General features: G+C 39.8%; 1 protein-coding gene across 1 annotated transcript in view; it reads right to left on the reverse strand.

The window, feature by feature from the left end:
* Positions 1-18,270, reverse strand: part of LOC122992878 (titin-like) — a 212,020-nt gene that overhangs the window by 103,915 nt on the left and 89,835 nt on the right. The window contains exons 73-91 of the mRNA XM_044366877.1: positions 17,448-17,846; positions 16,956-17,234; positions 15,294-15,563; positions 15,039-15,178; positions 13,903-14,029; positions 12,349-12,612; positions 8,742-8,881; positions 8,532-8,658; positions 7,609-7,875; positions 6,601-6,867; positions 6,105-6,371; positions 5,842-5,981; positions 4,890-5,016; positions 4,458-4,600; positions 2,104-2,227; positions 1,725-1,991; positions 1,291-1,388; positions 967-1,135; positions 79-348 (exon numbers count right to left, since the gene is read on the reverse strand). Coding sequence (XP_044222812.1) covers positions 79-348; positions 967-1,135; positions 1,291-1,388; positions 1,725-1,991; positions 2,104-2,227; positions 4,458-4,600; positions 4,890-5,016; positions 5,842-5,981; positions 6,105-6,371; positions 6,601-6,867; positions 7,609-7,875; positions 8,532-8,658; positions 8,742-8,881; positions 12,349-12,612; positions 13,903-14,029; positions 15,039-15,178; positions 15,294-15,563; positions 16,956-17,234; positions 17,448-17,846 — 3,885 coding nt within the window. The remainder of the gene's footprint in view (positions 1-78; positions 349-966; positions 1,136-1,290; positions 1,389-1,724; positions 1,992-2,103; positions 2,228-4,457; positions 4,601-4,889; positions 5,017-5,841; positions 5,982-6,104; positions 6,372-6,600; positions 6,868-7,608; positions 7,876-8,531; positions 8,659-8,741; positions 8,882-12,348; positions 12,613-13,902; positions 14,030-15,038; positions 15,179-15,293; positions 15,564-16,955; positions 17,235-17,447; positions 17,847-18,270) is intronic.

Below are 18,270 nucleotides of genomic sequence, written 5' to 3' on the forward strand. Positions count from 1 at the left end.
GAAGAGAAAGAGAACGAATGAAGATTCTGCGGATGCTTCATTTTCCTCTGTTGAGCACATATCATGATGTGTTTGTACCCTTGAGTTTCAGCGTAGCGGACGTCTTGATGGTGGGACTCAGCCTGCAGTTGTACTCTCCGCCGTCCTCCATCCTCAGGTCCTGGATGATCAGGATCCTCTTGCGTCCGTCCATGATCTGCTCGTAGCGGCCGCCCTCCGGCAGCTCCTCGTCTCCTCGATACCAGGTGACGTCGGCGCTGGCCTTCGACACCTCGCAGATCATCTTCACGCTGTCTGTTTCTGTGCCCTCCACGTTGGACAGGTTCTTGGTGAACCTGGCAGCCTCCTCTGTGAAGAATCACACAGCGGCAGCAACGATGGAGGTTAATGTGGGCAGGGACTAGTAAAACTCAGGCCTATCTACTGTTGGTAAAAACCTCCAAATTATTGTGAGATACAACAAAAACATTCAGACAAAGAGCTAAACAGCAATAGCTTTGGATAAAAATCCCAAAATTTTAACCAAAAAAAAAATTGAATGTGCTAGAGGAAAGTTCATGGGGTCTGGTGATGCATCAGTGCATCCACCACCATTTTAAAACTGTGGAAAATCTGCAAACGTCTCGTTTTTAGGGTTTGGGGTTAAATGTGAGTGTTTTTATAACTAAAATATTAAACTTTGTCCAGTGTAGCCTTAACAAATTCCAAAAAATGCGAGTATTCATGAAGCTCCCAAATTTCGGTAAAACCCAACAAAGATATTCATGCAGACGCTGAAAGTTTGGATAAAACAAAGAAATTTGAGGAAATTTCCAAAAATATGGGAAACACCTTACGAAAATAATTCAAGTAAAACGGAAGAATGTGAATGCAACATCACAGGTTGAAATCCAATATTTTGGTTAAAAATCAGCTGGTGGTAACAAACATGTTCTCTGATAGCAGCAGAGAAACAACGAGCCTCACCGATGACCGTCAGCATGCCGGAGGTCTTGGACGTCCTGGCGTCACATTCGTACTCAGCCTCATCGTCAAACACCGACTTGTGGACGATGAGGATTCTCTGGACTCCCTTAGCAATGATCTCGTACTTCTTTCCTTTCCTGATCTCACTGCCGTCCTTGAACCAGCGAACCTGCAGGACCACATCCAGACATGGAGGTCAATCTCTTTGACCGTCAACTGACCATCTGGTTGATCGTTACCAGATTGACCCGCCTGTTTTAAACCACACCTCACAACAACAACAAACTTTGACACATTTCACTGTTCAGTATTTTTCGGTCTCACCTTGGCAGACTCACGTGACACTTCACATTCAAACTTGGCAGATTCCTTCTCTTTGACCTCCACGTCCTGCAAAGGCTTCGTAAACTCCACATGAGGAGCTGAAAACACAAAGACAACTCTGTTATAACACGCTGCTAGCTTTTTAAGTTATAATAGTAATAACAATAAGATACTTCTATGGAAGCTGAAGAGGGACAGAAACACATCAAACACAAGCGACAGCAGTCCGTATTAGTTTTATCTGAACATGATATTTACCGCTTTGAAGCGAACACAACTTTTCAGATCAATGCATTCGACTCAAATCAAAGCATCAAAACAAACGGATTCTATTGTTCAGTTACAGATGAAACACTTTAATTTTAATGTCCATTTTAATTCGTAACTCTTACAAACAAAACTCGAATAAAACAGTAAAAAGGTTTCGTCCTTACGTGTGACCTCCAGGAAGCAGGAAGTTTTGAACTCCTTGGCGTCACACGTGTACATCTTGGCGTCGTCCGGACTGCAGGCGTGGATGATTAGCGCTCTCTTGCGGCCGTCAACAATCATGTCATACTTCTTGGACTTGTGGATCTCTTTTCCTTCTCTGAACCATCGTACCTCTGCACCCTCTCTGGAAACTTCACACTCCAGCGTGGCGGTGGCTTCTTCCTCCACTGTCTGGTCCTCCAGAGGCTTCGTGAACTCCACCGGCGGCTCTGAATGGACCCAAAAAGCAAATACTGAGTACAGACAGACCAGGAAATATACCAGAAGCTCCTATTCAGAGTGTCGAGCTGACCAGACGCAGAATGAGTGTCAGTGTCTCACCCCTGACGGTGAGCTGAGCCTGAGTCTCGAAGTCTTTGGCGGTCAGTTTGACCTCGCCGGCTTCCGACAGCTTCACGTCTCTGATAGTCAGAGTATGAGTTCGGCCCGCCACTCGAGTCTTCACCTGCAGAGACAAAAAACAACACAAAACCCAAAATCGTCAGAGGAGGTCATGTGACCTGATCACAGATATCTGTCTAAAATGACATGACGTTACGTTATGAAGTTACATTCAGTGTTAAAGGAAGGACCAGTAGGTGGGTAGAAATATAATATTCATAAGTATGCTTTAATCAGTGTTTAATCACCTGAAATAAGAACTGTTGTGTTTTTACTACCTTAGAATGAGCCTTTGTTTCTACAGAGGGAGCGGGTCCTCTTCCACGGAGCCGCCATGTTTCTACAGTAGCCCAGATTGGACAAACCAAACACTGGCTCTAGAGAGGACCTCTAGATGCCACTAAATCCTACACACTGGTCCTTTAAACCAACAGTCAGTGTGTTTCTTGCTGTAATCATTCCTCCTGTTCATACTGACCATTAGAAGATCCCTTCATAATGACCTTACAATGGAAGTGATGGAGGACAAAATCCACAGTCTGAAGCTAATATGAAGCTTCAGCGTCCAAATGAGTCAAATCAAGTAGATATCTTTCAACGTTACAGTCTTTTTAGTGCCAAAGTTCCTCTTTTTGTTACTATACTTCCACCTGCAGCTCAACAGGGAAACACTGTCCGAGGAAACGTCCACATTATTCACTAAACCAGCTGATTTAACCAAATATGTCAAATATAATCTAAATTTGATCAATACTATAATTTTGAATAATCAGCTTGTTGAATGTTGAAATAATGAGACTTTAAAGTATGATGTAATATTGATTCAATTCATAATTAATATAAAACAGAGAAAAGAAGAAAATCATCAAACTGGAGCCACAAACAATTCTTCTTCTTCTTCTTCTTATTATTATTTTCAAGTTTTGTTGTCTTATTAATCAATGATTTAAACTACGCAGGCAGAATGTTTTCACTTGATTTTAAGCAACACATGTCTTTATTGTTTCTATGGTAACCGCTGATGTTTTCAGTCACTTCTTTTTCTTTCACCACAGAAATCAAAATCTAAACTTCAATCAACTACAGAACTGATTTTTCTGCTTCTAACAGAAATCAGGAGTCATTTTCTAGAGATCTGAGGTTTATTGTAAAGGTGAAATAATCAGTTTGTGTATTTTTAACTGTGTTTTCTGGAGGCTGCTGATGTACTTATAAGGTGGTTTCAGTCTGTGTCAGATAACGGCGTCAGCTTCGGTATCTCTGGTTATTTTTAGCAGCAGCGCTGTAGAAAAGGTTAAACGTCTTTACAGCTGTTCTTCTTCTCTTTCCTGAAGCTGCACAACAATCACCAAAACGACACCTGATGCTTTAAACAAGTTCATTACATTTAACTTGATAATTAGTTTTTTATATTTTTGGACGTAAAACTGGAAAAAGTTATTGTTTTATCTTTTGCTTCTAACTTGATTTAAAACTGTGAAATTAGATCCATCAACATGCAACTGAAATGAGAACCAGCATCTTAGAATAAAGAAAAATCATATTTAATTAAGTCTTAAACTAGTTGAACGGCAGCGTCGCACCTGAACGACTGTTACTGTTCTCTTGCCTTTCAAATAAAAACAGACTCGTGAACAGTGACAGTTATGTTTCTGTATTTTGGGCAGAGAGCTGCTGAGCAGGAGGTGAAACTAGCTGAATACTGATGAGTCAATAACAGAGATGATGTTCTGTGTTCAATCTGCTTTTTCTTTTAAATCTATTAAAGAATCTGAAAACCTGCAGAGACGTCCAGATGTTCTCTGGTGGATGTTAACAGGCTGTGAAGATGATGATGATGATGATGATGACTTTATTGTTTCTGTTCTGCTACAAGCTAAATCTGGTACAAAGCTTCTTTTCTCTTTGAGATTAATGTATTTTATATTTGGTCTCTGTTATAAATACATTCAATAAATTAAACTTGTCTAAATAAATCCTGAAATACTCAAATTTACAGTTTAAAAAGAACAGAACTGAGGAAGAAGTTATTTCACGATTCTGCCTCTTTCTGTGAGTTTTAGTTATAAATTATTGTTATTTTTTTATTTTCAGTTTTTGCCAAATTAAATACTGTAAAAATTAGAATTAGTCATTGTAATTGAATCCTTTAAATATGCAGGAAAACCTCCATTTTAACCTGAAATTACATTTTTTAAACAACCAGTTTTATTCAGTTTCGTTTGTTGATATTTAGGACGCGATAACAAAGATTTGAGAGTTTTTCCGTGACGTTTGCAGCTGCGTTGACTCACCCTGTCGCTGGCTTCCATCTTCTGTCCTCCGAGGAACCACTCCACCTCGATGCCTTCGTACGACAGCTGGCACTCGAAGGTCGCCGTCTCTCCGGCCGTCACCGTCACGTCCTTCAGAGGCTGCAGGAGGCTGATGGAGCGAGCTGAAAGACACGACATGTTTTACTCCAGACTTCAGCTACAGTGAGCCGACCTGAGAGTCACGCTACTGTTCCTCCAATCAGAGAGCAGCCTCACACTTCAGATAAAGTCTGAGGCGTCCAAAATAACCGCCTGACCTGATTGGCTGAGGACTCTCACAGACACACACACCACACTCTGCTGCAGCAAACAGGACAGACTAACACTGACTACAATATTAGAGTACATGATGAAGATGAAGAACAACAAACATGACATGTTTAAGAGCTGTAACCATGGAAACGCTCTCACCTTTCACTCGGAGCTGAGCGTTGGATTTGGCGTTGGCCGCTGAGAAATCGACGCCTCCGGCCATGTCCATGCGGACGTTATACAGGATCAGCATGTGTTTGGTTCCTTCCTCCTTCATCTCAACATCCTGACGGCAAAACAAACATTTAGACTCAACTCCAAACTTCATCTCATCTTCTTATCTCCTGCTGTGAAGCTTAAAGGACCCGATGAAATCCCTGTCAACTAAAATAAAACACACATTTCCTCCTTTTTGGATTCAGGAGCCGTAAATATCAAACCCCTCAGAGCAGGACGTCACTCAAACATTCTCACAGTGACGCATTATTTCAGGACGAGGAGTAAAAACTCTGAGCTGAGCTGTCAGCAGACGTTCAGAGAGAGAAGAAGAAGATGTTTTATCGAAGCTTGATGAGAACAAACGTTGTTGTAATGATGAACATGCAGCTTTGCAACAGAATCAAACTGATCCTGAACACGTTCACGTCCCTCCGGCTGCTCAGACTGATGAATCTCAACTTAAATTATCATTATTATTATTATTATTATTATTATTATTATTATTATTATTATTATTATTTATTCAGACGAGAGAGCCTGTTCACACTGTGACACCACAGAAATAATCATTTCCTCTCATGTAGGAACGGCAGGAAGACGTCGCAGCAACATGCGGCTGCAGGATTATGGAGCTGATTTCACATTAACTTCTGTTTTTATTTATTTATGTTTTAACCGATGTGAGTGTTTGTTTAGATTCTATGAAGCTGTTTGTGTTTCTATGTGTGAGAACAAACACGTCATCAGAGCGACGTCTCACTCTGCCCGAGGATCCTGCTCTGAGCTCTAAATTAACTTCCAGCATGATTCTCTGGAGTGATTCTGAGAAGTTTGACAGATACGAGCCCATAAAGCAGAAAGGACGTGTTTCAGTGAGCAGAGCAGCACTCACAGCAGACTGATGCAGAGCTTCTCCTTTCAGTTTCCAGTTTCCGTGGACGTCCTCCTCCGATATCTCCGTCTCAAACTTGGCTGTCTCCGTCTCTGTGACCTCAACGCTGTACAGCGGACGAACAATCTTGATGTCGCGCTCTGCAGGCATCAAAAAAAACAAAACTCAGTCAGTCTAAAGTGATTTCACTCTTTTCTGGAGGCGTTCAAGTGACTCGACCATCTTTAACTGGTTTGTCGTTGGCACGTATCTGCAGGATTTACCTTCGATGTTGAGGTTGGCTGTAGTTTTGTCGGAGCCGCAGTCGCAGGTGTACTCGCCGATGTTGACCTTCTCCGCCTTCCGGACGGTCAGGATGCGCTTCTTGCCGTCAGTGCTGATGGCGATGTTCTTGGAGGGAGTGATCTCCTTCCCGTCCTTGAACCATTTGACGTCGGCGACGGCCTTGCTCAGTTCGCAGACCAGCTGCACCTCGTCCTTTTCCACCGCCGTGTAGTTCTGCAGCTTGGTGGTGAAGTACAGGTCTCCCTCTGCAGCAACCAGGTGTTTTGGTCACATGTTGCAGGGAACATTAATTAGCAAATGTCCAATAATTAGCAACTAAAACAGAAAAGTACCTTCGACAGTGAGAACAATGAGCCAATCAGAGTGCGTCTAGACTATTATAATATACATTCATCAATAAAATGTTTCTGTCTGTTGCAGCAGGATGACATCACAACTGTAGGAATAAGAAGCAAACATGTTTCAGACACTGACCGATGACGGTGAGCATGGCGGTCACCGTCTTGTCCATGGCCTCCACTTTGATCATGGAGGTGTCGTCGATGGTGACCTCCTTGAAGGCCAGCGTGTGGACCTTTCCGTGATCCGACATGTGCACCACCTTGCTGGGGTGCAGACGGACGTCGTTTTTGTACCAGACCACTGAGATGTTATCGTGCGACAGCTCGACGCTGAACTCGGCTGTTTCGCGCTCCTTCACCGTCACGTCTTTAATCGGTTTGACAAACTCGAGGCGAATTCCTGCCGCAGGAACAAAAAACAGGAGAAATAATTCATGACAACGATCCCGATGGGCTGCAGTCATTCTGCTGTTCAATACAAACCTGCGTTTTTCAGCTGAAAAATGCTTTTTGAAGAGTTTGTACAAAACATTTGTAGATAAAAAGAAACAAAAGGCCTAAAAATAAAACCTGTTTACTAAAAAATGGAAAATATTCCTTTATCTTCTTATTTTATTATGAAGTCAGAAAACGTACGATAACGTTATTATCTATAAAGAAAATCTGTATGCATGAAAATATGGAAAAAGACAAAATAACTATAAAGCAGTAAATCAATGGATAAAAACTAATAAAACGATCAAATAATGATATTTAGTTGTGTTTAGTTATCATAAAATAATCAGTATCAATGAATGAATGTGGGAGGCAGGTGAATGAATAATTATCTTTTAGAATAAACGAGCTGCTGAATCAACAGTTAATTAATACATGAATGATTAATTTATAAAATCAATGACTGAATGAATATGTAGAATAATTAATGCATTAAACTATTGAATGACTGAATGAGTAAAATATTAAACAAATGAATAAAAGAATGACTTAATGATTAAATAAATAAATGAATGAATAGATGAACATCGGAGGGAGTTAAATACGTCTGACACAAACAAACACGACAAACAGATGATGAACAACTGATGAAGACGAGCGATGAGGAGTTAAAGAGTGAAAACTAATCATGAAATAAGACTCTTGCCTTGGATGACGAGTTTGCCGCTCGTCCTCTTGTCTTCGGCCTCGAACATGTATTTGGCTTCGTCCTCGTAGGCGGCCGACCGGACCAGCAGGACGTACATGTTGCCCTCCTGGATCATCTCGTACTTGTCGTCGCTCTGCAGCTCCTGCGATCCCTTCAGCCAGCGGAAACTCTTCGGAGCTCTGGACAGCTCCACGTCGAACCTGGCCTCGTCCTTCTCGTACACCTGCACGTCGCTCAGCGGCGTGAGGAAGTTCAGCGGGAGCTCTGGAGCCGGACAGGAAACAGCGTTGGCGCACCAGCGTCAAGTCACATCATTGTGGTTTTAAGAAATACTCAAATAAAAAAAGGTCTGACTGAAATCCCCCAAAAGCAAAGTAAAAAAAAAACAAGCAGAGTTCAGCTGATGCTGATGTCTCGATTAAAAGAAACTCAAAACAAACAAACAAACAAATAAACAAACAAACAAACAAATCTCACAAAAAGGCCAAACTTAGAGCAGATTTTCTGGAGAAAAAAAAAAGACTTTTTAAAAAAATAAACATGTTAATATTCAAAAACTGCATGTCATGTCTGACAAATGTTTATTTATGGATTATGATTAAAAAAAGACAAAGAATGATTAAAACTGTTTTCCCTGAATTCAGCCTGTCAGGCAGCTGCTTCCTTTAGTGAGCTCTGCCTGAGAAGACAACTTCAGGGGAAGAAAGGCCCAAACCTCACGTCAAGAAACACCAAAAATCTCACAAAAAAAAAAATCACATTTTTACTGTTGATCAAGTTTTCTACACTGGAAGGAAGGAAGTAATGATGTAATTCAAATACTTCTCACTGAAAATGACTTTGAAGATAATTAAGAAGCTTATTTTAATTCTTTCATCTGCAAACAGAGAAACAGAACAGATGATGAAGACACTTTTTACCTTTGACCTTCAAGTTAGCAGAACACTTGGCGTTAGCGGCGGCGTACGCCACCTCGCCGCTCATGGGGACTTTACAGTTGTACAGGATCAGCGTGTGCTTCCCGCCCTCCTCGATGATGTCAACATCCTGTCAATCAATATAATGAATAGCGATCAATACCTGAGGTGTCTGGGACAGAGGCGTTATGAGGTGTATAACGAAGCGCTCACAGTGTGCGGACTCAGAACTTCTCCGTTCAGCTTCCACTGGCCGTGGACGTCGTCCTCAGAGATCTCCACCTCGAAGCGAGCCGTCTCTCCGTCAAACAGCTCCACGCCGTAAATCGGCCGAATCACCTTGATGTCACGAGCTAGTTGGATAAAAGTATTTAGTTAAAAATGCTTCTTGTTCCTGTTGTGAGCTGTGTTGGTTTTGTCCATTTTGTTAAACATCTGTAATAGAAAACGACATCAGCTTGTAATCACGAGTCTTTATTTTTCTATGAAGACGGAAATATTTCTCTGAATTCTCGATTTTAATTTTTTTTTTTTACCTTAATGTCAGAATTTGATGTTTCGTTCCTCATGTTAAACTTTTAAAATGCAGCCGTCTTAGTTAGAAGGTGAAGATGGCTGCTGGTTAGATGCAGCGTGTTGTTCGCTGAACCAGTCCATCAAAAATCATCAAAATAACTAATAACATCTACACGGTTAAGTTAAATTTAGAGCTTTACAAGAAAGTTGCTTTGTTTTTTTCCAAGTAATTTCATAATTAACCAAAGAAATGGCTACTAAGAAATTAGCAGAAGACATGGAAGAGGTTAACAAGTCTCTGAGCTTCATGTCAGAGGAACTAAGTAATCGGCCTACTGGGTTTAACTGGTGAAGGCTGCCATTAAAGAAAAAGAAAAGAATTGAAGAGCTTGAAAGAAGAGCGGAAGATCTGGAACAGTACCAAGAGCTGAACTGTAGTCGTCTGAGCAGCAAAGACATTCTTATAGACAGTAAACACCAAATCTCACAAAGAGAAACACTGACAGTGCAAGACAAGCAGGATCCTGAGGAAGGAAAGCGATGTAAGATGTAAAGTAATGATGAACCAGAACAGACTAAAGTAAAACATCTTGATCAATATAAATGAAAATGGTGACTATTATGGTGGTAGATAAAGATCTGCAGGATGATGGATCAATAGGGTCAATAAAGGGGGTGTTAGCTGTGATGTCTACTCTTTAATGTAAAGTTACTGATGATATGACAACCGTTATAGACAACTGGATGGAATCACTGATATTAAGGTAAAGCTTCTTAACATCCACCCTTTTGTTTGAATTGTCACCTTCAAAAGCTGTAAGGCCACAATGCTTTATATATAATATATATAATATATATATAATATATATATTATATATAATATATATATTATATATTATATATATATATATTATATATATTAAGCTTCATCTGAAAGGTGACATCTTCTAGTTTGTGGAAATGTGTTTAGCATGCGGCTAAAACTCTTCTATAATGAGTCATATTTGAATAATAATAACTAGGACAAGCTTTACCTGTATAAAAATCCAGACCTCTAGGCCTAACCTTATGGGAGCTTTTTAGTTTGTGGTGTCACTGGTGTTACTGGTGTCACTGGTGTCCCTGAACTCTCCTAAATGTCTCCAAGTTTTACTCATTACTGCGTGATGCGACTGGCTGAAGCAGGCGACCTGGTGGATGTTAAGAGGCTAAAGATACATAAACATACTCCTACCAAAACCACTCAGTTTGTTTTATATTAATTTTTACTTTGAGTTTCTGTGCGTTAAATATAAAACCTAATATTTTTATAAATGAAATCGAAGGGAAGATAAAAAGAGGACTATTAGTGAATGATGTAAGTGTTACACATGATCAATAAGGCTAAAATAAAGCCTGCAGAGGCTCTTCAGGCAGAACTTTGGATACTAATCAATCATATGATGCATGTTTAGATACATTCTTGACACTTTATGACCGACATTGTCTGTTGAAAGAGTGTAGACAAAATCCTAAAAAGAGGAGAAAACCATGGTTAACAAAGGGTTTGGAAAAAGATTGTAAAAAGAAAAATAGGCTCTATAGAGAATATATCGAGCATCAAACAAAGGAAGCGGACGACAAGTACAAAAAGTATAAAAACAGACTGACGTCTATTATCACAACAAAAAGACTATTATGATCAAACATAAAAATAATGTGAAGACTACCTGGAGTGTGCTTAATGACATGATTAACAGATTGTAGTACAAAAGGATTTTCCAACTTATTTTGATTACTGAAAATAAAGCGGAAATTGTTAATTGAGTTGAATGATTTTTTTGTTAATGTAGTCCCAAATATGGCAAAATGAACCTTCCTCCAGATGAAGACAATAACTTTGACAACAACTGTTCAATGTTCTTTGGTGGAGTTTGTGAGAGTGATTTATCGGAAAGTTTAAGAATAAAAAATCCCCTGATAACAATATTGATATGTCACTTTATAAAAGAAGTAACTGACTGTGTCCTCGAGCCATTTACTTAAATATATGTAATAAATCCTTTCAAACAGGTGTATATGATATCAAACTACAGACCTGTGTCTTTATAAATAGACTTGATGACTTTATTGATAAATATGAGTTACTGCGAGACCATCAGTTTGGGTTTAGGATCAATCGATCAACATGTTTAACTGTATATATTGATTAATGTAAATCGATCGCTCCTTACCTCTGAGGAACGCTGTGGTATAAGAGGTGTCACACAACACTGGTTAAGAAGTTATTTAACTAATCAATATGTAAAAATTAATTATACTGAATCACAGTTTAGAAGAGTGGTCTGTGGTCTGTGGCGTTCCACAAGGTTCAGTATTGGGACCTAAGTTATTTATACTTTATGTGAATATTTGCTGATGATACAAGTTTATTTTGTTCACATGAAAGAATTATTGAAAACAGTAGAAAGGGAATTGATAATGTTAAAAAAATGGTTTGACATTAATAAGTTATGACAAAATGAAAATAAAACTACATTTATGGTGTTTAGTGGTGTCGGAGTTAATTGTGAAATAAAAATGAATTTAAATGGAGTTGAAATTGATGAGTATGTGACACAAAACTCTTATAGATCATAAACTCTGTTGGAAGCCACATATAGAATATATCAAACAGAAATGATCTAAATCTTATAATGGCATATGTGTCATATTGTGTTGAGGTCTGGGGAAATGTATAGAAAACAAATAAAGACCCTATAATTAAACTCCAGCTATTAGAATAATAAATAAAACTCAATGATCTTATATTATTCAGGTCCTGCACGTTAAAAGTTTTTAGATATTGTGTATTTAAAAACATTGGAAATACTTTTTCGAGTTAGGAATAAAAGCCTTCCTGTTTGTATTCGACAATATTTAATATCAAGTGAAGGAAGTTATAATTGAACAGGGTTGTGTATCTTTGAAACATGTAAAGTGAGAAATGTAAAATAAAGATGTGCTTCAGTTTTGGAACTGTGAGTTTCAAAAAAGCCTGAAAATTTAAAATAATTAAGGATTATGATGCAAAATGAGTCAAATGTAAAGGAATCAGGACTACAGTTTATATTGTTTCTTTTTTACTGTTGATATTCTGGATTATTTCATGGATTGTATTGTAATTAGCCTATAGGGCTAATATATATATATATAGGGCTTCAGCCTATTCCGTTTTATTGGTGTAAACATGTATCATTTATACTTTTAAACCTTTTTGTAAGTGGACAGTTTTAGAGATTTTTGAGAGTCACCATGATGTGACTGATTTTTTCCATCAGTTTACCTTCGATGTTGAGGGTGGCCGAGGTCTTGTCTGTTCCACAATCACATTTGTATTTTCCTTTATCGCTGTCCTCCACTTTCTTCAGGACCAGAGTCCTGCGCGTGCCCTCCGACTTCATGACCACCGTCTTGGAGGCGACGATCTCCTTATCGTTGTGATACCAAACAACAGGGACGTCTTTGCTCAACTCACAGTCCAGAGTCACCTCGTCTTTCTCGGTGGCAGTGTAATCCTGCAGCTTCACCACAAACACGGCGTCGCCCTCTGAAACGGAGTCGGGTCAGTTAGTTTCAGGAAAGTCACTGAAAAATCACAGTCACATGTTGCACACAGGACACGGCTACATGCTGCAAAGACCGAGCAGTTCCTCCAAGAAATCATTTCAGCCGATACGAGTGTTTATCTTTTCACAGCAATTAAAGAATAATTCTGGTTTATTACAACTTGGCCCCTATTTTCTCAGTGATTTCTATCAGTTAGAATAAAAGGTAACAGCTGACATCAGTGAACACAAACAGACATGTTGGAAACAAACTTCAGAAATCTTTCACGACTTCAGGGCTTCACACATTTTAGATATCAACTTTAACTGTAATTAAATCAACATTTTGATTCAATAAAATGTTTTTAAAGGTTTTATTGCGTAATATCTGCTGTTCCATATATCATGCAGCTCGAATGGGATAGAAGGAGAGAAAAGTAAAAGGAAGGAAAGTGTGTTGTTACCTATGACTGTCAGTTTTGCCATGGAGTATATTCCTTTGACCTCTGCCTTAATCTGGCAGGTATCATCTAGAGTCAATTTCCTCATTTCTAGAGTGTGTTTCTTTCCTTCCACATGTGTGAGCACCGTTCGGCTCACGTGGAGTTTGACTTCGTTTCGGTACCAAACCACCGGCACGTTCTCATGAGTCAGCTCGAGCTTGAACTGTACCGTGTTACCTTCTTTCTCTGTTTGGTCCTGAAGCGGCTGCACAATTTTGAGCCTCATTCCTGGAATACATCAGGTGAGTGCACACAACAGGGGTTGTTGCCACTTTAAAGCCACACACATCCATCATCGAATGACAGCAGAGAGGAAACATGAGCAACGTGGAGCACTTACCTTCCACCGTGAGCTGAGCCGTCTGTTTTTGGCCCAACACTTCGATCGTGTACTGCGCCTCATCGTCAAACTCACAGCTGTTTATGATCAGCATGTGTTTTTTCCCATCATCAATAATTTCATATTTAGGGCTCGGGGTGATGATCTCCACCCCCCTGAACCACATGACCTTTGACACTTCCTTGGTGATGGTGCATTCAAACTTAGCCTGTTTCTTTTCAGGCACAGAAATGTCTTTCAGCGGGTCAACAAAGCCCATTTCGATCTCTGGGAGGTGTGAATAATTCATCAGTTATTCACAAAAGCAAAACGTATCTGTCACTTTTCTGACTACACTGTCTTGTACTTGTTCTGTAACACCTCCGTTTCCAAGACCGACAAACGCAGCAGCTTGCAACAGACAACAAAACGGGCAAAAAAACAGAATAAGATTTATTCCAGAAACATACCTTTGACTGTGAGCATGGCGCTGGTCACGGCGTTCAGAGCCTGATACGACACTTCACCAGCCTGGTCCAGCTGCACATTTTTCAAAGTGAGGAAACGTTTCTTTCCCTCGGTTTGAATGTCGCAAGTCTGAAAAAGACCAAACAAAGCGATAAATGATCAAACCTTGAAAATACGCGTTTGTTTGTTTTTCAGTACCGATGCCAATATGACACCTGAAAATGACCTTACTTGTTGGAATGTAAACACGATTTTCTACAAAACCTTTTTTCTATTCATGAAAGCAAGTCAAACTTTTCAAATGCAGATCAGAGTCTCACCAGACATTCAAAGCCAACTTTCAGTACTCGACAGTTTTCGATACTCTGATCCAGGCTGATCAGTCACTCAGATTTGTTGTAAGGAAGAAAGATGTAAATAATAAAATGGTGAGCAATCTTCACACCAGGAAGGTGTAAAGAAATAAAAAATACAAATTACTCTGACCGAGAAAGGTCTCTCCCATTAAAGTCAATATAAACCACATAAACTTGCCCCTGATCTGATCTTACACTGCTCAGTGCTGCCACTGGTGGCTGGAGGATGTACTACATCCAGCCATGGTGAGGAAGAAATCCTGTACTATCTTTGGTTTGATTTATTCTCTATTGGAATAAATCAGGTTTTTTAAAATTTCTGTGCATCTGCCTGACACTTTTCACATCTTAAAAGTCACTAAAAAGATTGCATCAGCTGGATTTGTAATTTCAATATTCTTCGTAAAATGAATTTCGAAAAACTGAGAACAGTCAGAAGCACAAATACAGAAAACAGTCTGTCGTTACTGCTGCTAATATATTGTTCCCTACACTAAAATCATATTTATTTATTACAATGAGAGTCTAAAACTAAAAGGAATTTGTGGAAGCAATTAAAACCATTTAGTTTATTAAGTGTGTTATCCTAAAACAAGGATTTATTTAAGTTGTGTTAAGATACCAAACACACACATGCAGCTTATACTTATAAACTTTAAATTTTTATCTCTTATTCTTAGTTTCATTCCTTCCTTACATATCATTTTGTATCAGAGCCCAAAACCTTTTCAGTTTCCCTTCACACTATACATGATTTTCACGTCAACTGTAGGAGGACTTACCGGAGATCTCGTCAAGACCTGGCCCTTGAGTTTCCATTCACCCATCACATCATCCTCAGATATTTCAGTGTCAAAACTGGCTTCCTCCTTCTCAACCACCTCTACGCTGGCGAGAGGCTTCAGGATCTCAGCCTCACGCTCTGAGAAAACAAAGAGAGGGAGTCATGGGAAATACCGCACAAATTTAAAACACGTTCCAGCTTTTTGGACACAGTCCTCATTATTAACTAATGTGGATTTGTATGTTTCACCAACCTCCAAGAGTCAGCTTGGCTGTGTATCTGCGATCCTCAACCTGAATGGTATATTCTGCAACGTCGTCAGGCTGGCAGTTGTTAATGGTGAGTGTCATAGTGTTTCCATCTTTGTTGATCTCCACCTTGTCAGACGGAGTGAGCTCGTCGTCTCCTTTGAACCACACCCATTTGGGATTGTCCTTGACGAGCTGACATTTGAACGTAGCCTTGGCTTTTGGTTTCACATGCTGGTCTCTCAGGGGCTTCACCAGCCAGTCTTTGATGATTTCTGAGAAGGGAGGATTCAAATTATGTTAAAAGGTCCGAACAGTGTCAACTCTGAGGCCTGGTTCCAGACTTTAGTGGTAGAAGATCACATTTTAAAAAGGCGGAAAGGAACAGATCCAGGTTATCAAGGTTTGTCAGTCAGACAGATTGGGAGAACTCAAATGTAACTGTGGTCAACAGTTCAATCAACATCTAAATCTGTGCTCATGGTAACATAACGCAGGGCTGCCGACCTCTGACTTCAGCTTGGAGTGAGATTTGTTCCTGTGGGGAGGGGGTGACAAATCTTTTTGCTAATTTGTGTTTATTGGGTAGCATTTTTGACATATGCTAGCAGAAACATAGGATAGGAAGATGTGTGTTCCTCATCAAGTTGCTGCCATCATCCGACACTCCTAACTTTAGTCTATCAGATCCATCCAAATAGAAGTAAACAGGTCTATGCATGGGTGCTTGATTAGGCTTTAAAATGGGGGAGTAAACTGGGAAAGATATATAATTTTGGGAGGGTCTGGTGGTCCTCCCCCAGAAAAAAAAAGTAATTTAAACAAAATTTCCTGCAACTCTAAACCAAGTCAAGAAACAGCCACCTGAACTAGTCTAGAGTAGTTAGATTGGGGGTGCCATGAAAACCAAGAATGCATCAAGAACAGCATATAATTGGGTCGATCAGGACAGGATATGATTATTAGAAGAGTGGCTATTTCATATTTGAAATGTTTTTCCATCCAACTCTGCTCCACCTGAGAAACAGCCTTAACTAACCTGGTGTGCTGAACTCAGAGTTGTACTGATTTGAGCCAGTTTGGTGGAGCAGGGTCTCTCATTTGGCATGAAGGTTGACAGATTGATTTGAGAGACATTAGAGTGTGTTGGCAACCCTGTAAAATGTAAAACTATGTTGTATTACTAGATCTCAGCATTGAGGTACTTAGATTCATGATTTTGCATAGGCATACTACCTAAAAAAAACTATTAAACTACTGGGAATCATGAGAAAGTTTCAGAGTGACGGAGACAGTGACAGTTTGCAAATTGCCTTGACTGCATATTGACAGTGTAAAGTCAGTGGCTACAATCACTCAGGTTGGGTTTTTTGTTTTAAATGCTATTTATTGACTTTTATTTATTTCATTGTTTTCATTATTTCATTTTATCATTTTGATATTTTGTGTGCTTTAGTCATATTTGTACTGTCTCATTATTAGCCCCTCAATCACCTGTAAAGCACTTACAGAAATTACTTATTTGGTATTTTACAGGCTTAGCAGCCTTTGGAAGTATTTACTTATATTTAAATGAAAACTAGTGAAGGGTTTGCGGAAAATCCAGGAAAAGAGGCATAGAATATGACAACTAGTATGTGATTCAGTCCGATTTGCCGACTGCTTACCAATAATTTTAACGTTGGTTGTAGTCTTGACATCCTCCTGTCCGTCCACTTCACATGAATAGGTGCCACCGTCCTCATCAGTGGAGTTTTGGATGGTCACAGCTTGCTGCATACCAATGATATTGATAGCCAACTTTCCAGCCTGTTTCTTCAGGACTTGACCGTTGCGTTTCCAGATCACATCTCTCTCTTTGTTCAGCTCACATGTCAGATACATAGGCTGACCCTTTATACATGAAGTCTCTGGTTCCAATTCTGTTACCCATTTCACAGGCAGCTCTGCAAAATAACACAAATCACTGCATTTATTCCAGTACAAACACAGTTTGATATTGTTGGGAATTTTCCATTCTGGTGCCATTATATTACCTGTTTTTGATGCCTACAAAAAACTTGTTTTATCATCTGACAATGTGAGTCAAAGTTTTCAAATACATAGGTGTTAAATGCTGTGACAATCTGTATGTTGGACAAATGACGTCATTCATTTACCTTCAACAATGAGCTTGGCTGTGCATGATATTTCCTTGCCAGCATTCTTGGCCACACAAGTATATTCACCAGTGTCAGACAGCTGGACATCAATAATGTTTAGTTTGCGATCTTTGCCATCAGCAGTGAACTTGTGCTTGGGGTCCTCACGCAGGTTGCTGCCATCTTTCATCCATGACGTGATGGCAGTGGAGGGTGTGACCTCGCACTCAAACACAGCAGATGAGCCGATAGACTCGGCCTCCTTCAACACAATGTCCTGAATCTTCTTGATGAACTTCAGGCCGACGGGTTTGAGCTTGAATCCTCCGAAGGGGTCCTCTGGAGGTGATGGCTCTTTTCCACCGGGCCTTAGGCCCCGGCCCTTGCCAGCCTCACCAGGAGATGGGGTTTGTCTCGCTGTAACATCAGATACGAAAACTCATCAAGTTAGATTCAGGTGTCATGGTGATGAAGAATCAGACTTTTGAAAATGAGATGTTTTAAGACCTTGTGCCTACCGTAGATTAGACGTCATTTGGTCAACATAACTTCACATTTAACAAAAATCTGTTCTAAGGTAACAGTTTTCAGTGTTACAGACGCAGAGACTATAAGACTGTCAAGATTAGGAATCATGCAGAGTCACTCTTCATGAGCTTCCAAACAGGATTTTTTTGAAGAACTCAAATGTCCAACAGACAAGAAGATATTGACAACAAAGCACACACACACACACACACACACAAACAACACACAAAGAGAGAAAGATACAGTATCTCCAGCAGCTATAGTGACTGCGAAGCTAATTAGCCAAGTACAATCAGATAAGCCACCTACCTAC

This window comes from Thunnus albacares, chromosome 11, assembly GCF_914725855.1.
Source record: "Thunnus albacares chromosome 11, fThuAlb1.1, whole genome shotgun sequence".
NCBI lineage: Eukaryota > Metazoa > Chordata > Actinopteri > Scombriformes > Scombridae > Thunnus > Thunnus albacares.